We start from the raw sequence: 7592 nt of genomic DNA, 5'->3' as shown, positions 1-7592 counted from the left end.
TAAAACAAATTCTTTTAAAGATTAATTAATTAATATAAATTAATCTAGAAAATAAAATAATTAATATATTTTACATATTTTATAATGGGAACTATTTAAAAAAATATTTAATAAAACATTTAATTAATATAATTCACATAAAACATAATATTTTTATATTAATATAATAACATGATTATTTAATCTAGAAATTAATATATTTTACAATAAGAACAAATATTAAACAAAATATTGAATTAATATAATTGATATAAAACAATATTTTATATTAATATAATAACATGATTATTTATACATATTTAAATAATAATGCATAAAACATTTTTTAAGTAGTACATGCCGTTTTAGGCAGAGAATTCCATAAAAACTGCAACAATGCAAAAAAAAATTTACCGGTCCATAAAGTAGACTTCCTTGTCTTTATGCAAAATAATTAATCTTTTGCACAGACATATTTGATGTGCATGTCTGTTCTGCAGTATGTGGGATATGCATGAGCGCATGAATAAACACCAGACAGCTCTGCCCGCACCTCTATGCGCTCTGTGTGCTTTTAGATTCTTCATTAAACTCCCTCTGTGTTTTTGTTTCATTTATTCCTCATTCGTTTTATTCCTGTCTGAAGCGTGTCGCTGCAAGTCAACTAAAGCCAACTTTAATTTGCCTCCCTGCTCCACCAGCATGACAATAGGTGTGTGTACGTACTGTGTGCTTTGACAAATCTGTTTAAGTATGAACCATGTCGGTGTTTGTGCTGTGAATTTTGTAACTTAATATCTGTTTACAGTCATCAACAATCTGCAAACCTCAAGACTCCAGGATGATGCAATCAACACCACACACACACACACGCGCGCACACACGCGCACACACACGCACACACACACACATACAGAGTTTGCATCATTCAGGTGGAATGAGAGACCATCTAATTACCCTGTGATGAGTGTGATAAATCTGATTAAACATGTCTATCTTACACATGTCTGTCTGCAAACCTCATACCACACAGAGCTGTCTGACTGAATGTGTGTGTTAAGACTTAGGCATAAAGGTGAAGTTGGGCCGACGCAAGAGACAGACACCCAGAGAGACAGTGCCCTGAGGTGAGAGATAACTATGCTAATATCAGACATAACAGTGAGGTTTTGATGTATCACACACTCACACAGGCCTACAGCAGTCACAGACACACAGTCTCCCGACAGCTAAAGCTCTGTTAATGTGTTATGTCTGCTTCAGATGTGTGTGTGTCGGCAGTCTTGGTCTCTGACAGCACCATGAAGACATAATTCCTCTCCTAATCCACCTGCAGATACGGATACTAGATGTGCTTTACCAGCTCAAGCGCACTCCTGATGCGGTAAGAGTAAATCTCCCATTCTTCTCGCTCTGAGCTCTGCATGAGTCACGGCTTTGGTTTTGCAGGAATGCTTGTGTAAGCGTCCACCCTTCAGAAATCAGGTCAATCTGATGGAGGAATTTACCAAAAACCCCAAACAAAAACACTAGCGAAACATTCAGTGCCTCTAATTCACTGGCTCATTGTGGATAAACTGCTCATCAATAATGAACGTTACGAAAGTAACCACATTTTTACGGGTTCCGGTTGACCATTACATCATGTCCTAACCAGACACAAGTTATATTTTTTAAGGCCTTGCAAAACAACAAAATTATATATCTGTTGTTTATATGTATAAAATGTTTACTTTTATTCAGCAAGGATGCATTCAATTGATTAAAAGTATAAGTAAAGGCATGTTAAAAAATATGTAAAAAGATTTTATTAAATAAATGCTGTTGTTTTGAACTTTATCTATTCATCAAAAAATGTTGAAAAAATATTATCATGTTTTACACAAAAATATTAACAGCATCAAATCATATCATTGAGCACTAAACCAGCATATTAGAATGAGTTCTGAAGGATCATGTGACACTGAAGAATGTAATGGCTGCTGAAAAATCAGCTTTGTCATCACAGAAATAAATTACATTTTAAAGTATATTAAAACCAAAAATAGCAGTTTTAACTTGGAATAATATTTAAAAATGTTACTGTTTTTACTGATCAAATAAATGCAGCCTTGGTGAGCAAAGACTTCTTTCAAAAACATAAAAAAAAAAAATGTGTGTATATATATGTATATATATAATGGGTGGAGCTACCTAACATGACCTGACAGAAATAGAAACTAAGTGACTGACAAAATGAATGATGTACACAGCATCTAGTTTTAACATGCTATCAGAACTAACGAACTTACAGAAGTAAGGGATAAATTCATAGGATTAGGTTCGACTATGGATTTGCGAATGGTCAAAAGAATGAAAATAATATGAAAGAAGTGCAGCGGAACGTGATTTGACCCTCGGGTGCATTTGGTCTTTCTCGCTTTTTGATTGATCGCAGAGAGATGTGAGTCACGACTGCTTAGATAATCGTAAACACATGCCAACTCCGTTTGAGTTTTACGAAAGATGAGCAATTCTGCCTACACGACAGATGCAGTGAGCAAACAAGAACAAATAAAAACAGTGAAATTGTTTAACGAAATGACAAAATAAAAGCCAATGAAAACATATCCGATGTTTGATATACAACTGTGTATCCAGCTCGGAATAAATTCGTAGATTTATGACCCGAATGATCGAAGGATCTAAATCAAACTCATTTGAGGCTCTTGATCTTAGATGAGCGTTTGATTGAAATGTGAGTGATTCAGTCCATGCTGCAGAAACGGTGAGCAAACAGAAATGAATAAAAGAAGCACATTTCGGCAGTACGGGTGGGGTGTGAAATCTACCTGGGTGTGTATGTCTATTTGAAAATAGAAACATAGACTGCGAGCGAAGTGCATACGTGCCTTTGAGAGTGTGAGCGTTTTGCTGGTTTGCTAGCAGACATCATGCTCAAACGTCTTTACTTGCATCTGAAAACGTATCCTCAGCCACTATCACACACAGTGACGTGGGAGCCGAGATCGAGAGGGGTTGCTAGATTCCAGACGTCGAGGTGCGAGTTGTTGTGACGAGTCTGAACGTCTGAATCAAGCAAACACACACACTGGATCTGTAGGGCATCCAGGGACAAAACACGCACCTGGTATCGGTGTGGTGCTGGAGGGGTTGTAATGGGTCTGGTGGGAGCGGGTGGTCCCGTTGCCAGGGTTCATCCTCAGACCGGCCCTCTGGAAACGCTCGATGTCACTCAGGCGATCGGAGAACTGCTTATGAGGGTCGTCCGGCTTCATGCGGTGACCTGCACAGAGATGGAGAGAAATGCAGTGGGTTATTAGTAAAGCAATATCCCAATAAAAGTTAACCATAACAAAGCAGAATGATGGTTTTTTTTCATGAACGTTTATAGTAAACATATTTTATTTTGGAGTAAATCAAGCCTGTGTCAGTTGAAAGATGAAATTTGAAACTTTAATGACTAATACAGGAAAAACAAACATGTAACATAACATTGTCCGGTCATTTTGTTTATGCACATGAACTTTCTGGTTATTTATTACTGAGGTGATTTCTGTGAGTGGAGTTTCTCCATGTAAACATCCCCTTTCTGTTATCATGCACATATTTTGTGGAAGTTTTAAAGGCATTACTGAAGTTAAAAGATTGTATATCAGGCAAAGGCTGTAAGGAAATTCATAACGACACGTACACTACCATTTAAAAGTTTGGGGTTGGTAAGATTTTTATTTGATAAAAAACACAGTAAAAACAGCAAAATTGTGAAATATTATTACAATTTCAAATAACATGTTGTTAAAAAAATTACATAAAAAATGTTGAAAAGTGTTGTGCTGCTTAATATTTTTTGTTGAAACTGGGATACTTTTTTTGATGAATAGAAAGTTCAAATGAACTGCATTTATTTGAAATCAAAATTTTATGTAATATTATAGATGTCTTTATTGTCACTTTTGATCAATTTAATGCCTCCTTGCTGAATAAAAGTATTAATAATAAAAATAATCATACTGACCCCAAACTTTTGAACAGTGGGGTACAATGTCTTTTTAAAAATGTATTTGCTTTTTTTAAATAAAAAATAAAAACAGTAGGATAAGTTGAAATTATTTTCCGTAGTAACTGACATTGTGCTACAAATGCAGTAAATAGAGTGCAAACAATTTCATATATGTAGCATTCAGAAACAAAATAGATTAATTTCCATATTATTAATTTGAAAGAACACACCCCTTCTCTTTGTAAAAAAGGAAAAAAGTGAAATAAATAAAATGTATTAAAAAAAATATTTCAAATTTAAAAAAAATATATATATTTTTTTAAATAAATAAATAAATAATTTCCATATAACAATTAAAAATAAACTCACTAAAATACAAAGGCAGCAGCTTTCTAAGACAGCATCCTAACTGACTTATGGAACCTGTTTTGAAACACTTTGCAATGACAACAATTCACACAGGAGCAAACACACTAACAAATGATCCTAATAAAGTTTGACATCAGTGTTTCACAAAGCTAACAACATCCTGTTCTAATAAGCACAGAAATACACAAATATTGAGTAAAAAGTGTCTGGAAAAGAGCTTATGGCTTTCAGACAGAGCTGTGTACTCAGTCGTGACTCATCCACAGAGGAAATCACCAAGAAAAACCTTGCTGTGAGTGTGTGTGTGTGTGTGTGTTTATTACAGACAGTAAGTTGCTATAGCCATTACAGACACACCCCCCCCCCATCATCATCATCATCATCAAACATCAGTGACTGTGTGTGTGTGAGTGTGGGCTTATCACAGACAATAAGTTGCCATAGCCATTACACACACACACACACACACACACACACACACACACACAATCATCATCATTATCATATGTGTAGTCTGGTCGGCTCTAATGGATGAGTTTAATGTGACTATCAGTGTGAGGAACATGTGAACATTTTGTGGTTTTTAATGTGGAGTAATGGCTGTATTTGAATATTTTATTCAGATATAGAGGGATAACAGACGCTGTGATATGGATTTTGTGTGTTCTTGCCCTCTCTTTCACCCAAGGGCAATACATCACTCCACATTTTTGTACCCCCGGGGTAATATTTCTGTCAGTTTATCGTTCCCTCCATTTGTTGCTGCTGTCTCCCTCTCTGATTTGATTTAAATGGTAAATAGCCTTTTTTCTGTACTTTTTGGTTTGTGTATGAATTGTGGGATACACAAAACAAAAATCTCAGATTAAAAGAAAAAATTACTTTTTAGTTGTTTCCCCTAGACTGAAATGAGACTAAATGTACTGTAAAATTATTTTTCCAATTCAAAATAACATAACATTTAATTTTATAGGCAATTTCTTGTGAAAACGAAATCCTTTATATATTTTTTTCAGTGTGAAAAGCAAATAGAGACTTTTATTCTACAAATTTGAGATGTTTTTCTTGTAAAAAGGACTGCAGGAATCTCATAAGTGTAATCAAACATCAATTAAATTTCTCATCAAACGATCTGAGCTGCTATCCACATTCATTTTCTAGATCTTCTCTTTCTGTAGGTCTCATTTGTGTCTATTTTTATTTCTGTCAGTACATTTCAGTAGAAAATCTGAAACAAAGTTGATGCTTAAATGCGAAACAACTGAGATCTCTCTATTGCAGTTTCTGAGGTATGAAAGATGTCAAATGTAATGCGTAGCCTCAGGCACTAACTTTTACTAAGTGTTATGTTAAAGCTGTAATCTTACTGTGAGTCACTATAATATGGCATACTGTATATTTTCTGAATGCAGTTTGAAAAGTTTTATGCTTAAACTCTTTCTGTTCAAGCGCTAGCGTGGGCAGTTTCTCTCCTGGATGCCTGTGGGGTCAAACCCTACATCTGCCCTGTCTACATTCACCCTGTCTGAATTATTATGGATGAATGAATATTTCATAGGTAAGGGGCACTTAGACAGGAATGTTGACTTTTTGTGAGAATGATATCATAACCACAGAACACACAGACACACTAATTAATAATAAGTGGACCCCTCTCATACACACACATACACACATGTCAAGGGGAAATGGTCTGGGATGAACTCAACACAACTGCAACAGATACATTTTATGATATACACAATATGCATATACACCACTCTTATAATCTCTTATAATACAGCCCTAAATGCTATGAGAATCTCATCTTCATTTATTTATTTATTTGTTTTAGCATGGGTTAGGGTATGTGTTATTTTTCATGTGATAGGTGAAATTAGATGAATAATTACTGAAATGGTAATTTGGCAAAAGTAGTGTGTGTGTGTGTGTGTGAATCAGATCATTCATATCATGAAAACAGATCATTTATCTGTCAGAGTCAATGATTCATAAAGACACTTGAATTGGTGCCTGATTTAATCAATGTTTTGATATGAACTGGTTGAGAAACTGATTCAATGAACACTCATAAAGAAAGTTACTTGATCCGTTTCTGAATGAATAATCTCATTGAATGATTCAATGACTCACTCGCCACCTGTCCTAACAATGAAACGTGTAGAAAAAATTATAGAATCTACATTAATGATGGAAAGATCAGATTAATTTTAGATTTTCAGAATAATTCAAGATCATTTTACCAACTCTCGTTCAGCCTTGTGCAGCAAAATGAACAAATCTTAATTCAAGTCATTTAGTTTGAATGGAGTGAAATATTATATTTTCAAAAGCCAAATTCCCCATTCAAGTTCAAAAACAATCTTTCATCATATTCCACATTAGGAAATCATAAAAATGCAGCTAATGATAAATTCAAAGACACATAAATGACTAGTTCACCTCTCATTTCTTTCTTTCATCATGTGACAGATGCAATGAACTAATCTACACCACAAATGCGCAGACTGACATGCAAACAGACAATTACTATTTTTTGCCAGTAAAAAGAACAACTACAAACAATAAAACTCGTTTTTGCACCCTTTAATATTAACGTCTTCCTCAACTTGACCCATTTGGAACACATCCTGCTCTGTTTAGCATTACTTACAGTTTCATTGGCACTCTTAAATAGTGTAAAACTATCCTGCTCAATAAATACTGTGATATAAACAGCACAGCTATCGTCATCGTTCATTCGAGTCCGTACTTTCTGTGAGTGGAGTGTGTACACAGAGGCCCGCTCAGCACACTTTCAGCTCTCATACTTACACTGATCAACTGATACGCCAAGCTTCCTTCCTTTCCTCCCTCTCTTCATTCTCTCTCTCTAACGATGAAAAGAAAGAAACATATGTTCCCTTTTGGACTGACAGAACACAGGCTCTTTTTGCGCTGTCGGGAGTGTGTGTGCATTTGGGCAGGGCTGGAACTCGACATTTGCTGTGGAGGGCCAGACGTGTCACGGCGGGCACACTGTAAATATTTGTACGGGTGTCTATAAATGGGGCTGATAGGCACTTGATAACATTGTGAAATCGATCTGTACAGACTGAGGGTAAAGCGTACTTTAGCTTGACCAAGGGCAGAAGTTTTAGAGATGTGAAAAATAAGCAGGCTCAGATGGATTTTGCTGGGTTTTCTAACATTTTTGTGCTTATTTTTTAAGGAAAATCAGCACACACACACACACACACAC

At 35.4% G+C, this 7592-nt stretch overlaps 1 protein-coding gene across 2 annotated transcripts in view; it reads right to left on the bottom strand.

Annotated features, from left to right (window-relative positions):
- Positions 1–2805: 2805 nt before the first annotated feature.
- LOC107679209 (runt-related transcription factor 3-like) overlaps positions 2806–7592 on the bottom strand; it is a 46256-nt gene continuing 41469 nt past the window's right edge. For both annotated transcript variants that reach the window (XM_016474728.1, XM_016474727.1), the window contains one exon: positions 2806–3265. In XM_016474728.1, coding sequence (XP_016330214.1) covers positions 3054–3265 — 212 coding nt within the window. In that variant the 3' untranslated portion in view covers positions 2806–3053. The remainder of the gene's footprint in view (positions 3266–7592) is intronic.

The sequence above is a fragment of the Sinocyclocheilus anshuiensis genome, unplaced genomic scaffold (assembly GCF_001515605.1).
Source record: "Sinocyclocheilus anshuiensis isolate Anshui unplaced genomic scaffold, SAMN03320099.WGS_v1.1 scaffold300, whole genome shotgun sequence".
In the NCBI taxonomy this organism is placed as follows: Eukaryota; Metazoa; Chordata; class Actinopteri; order Cypriniformes; family Cyprinidae; genus Sinocyclocheilus; species Sinocyclocheilus anshuiensis.
Note: the sequence above shows the minus strand (reverse complement) of the source record. Positions and strands in the feature narration are given on the sequence as shown.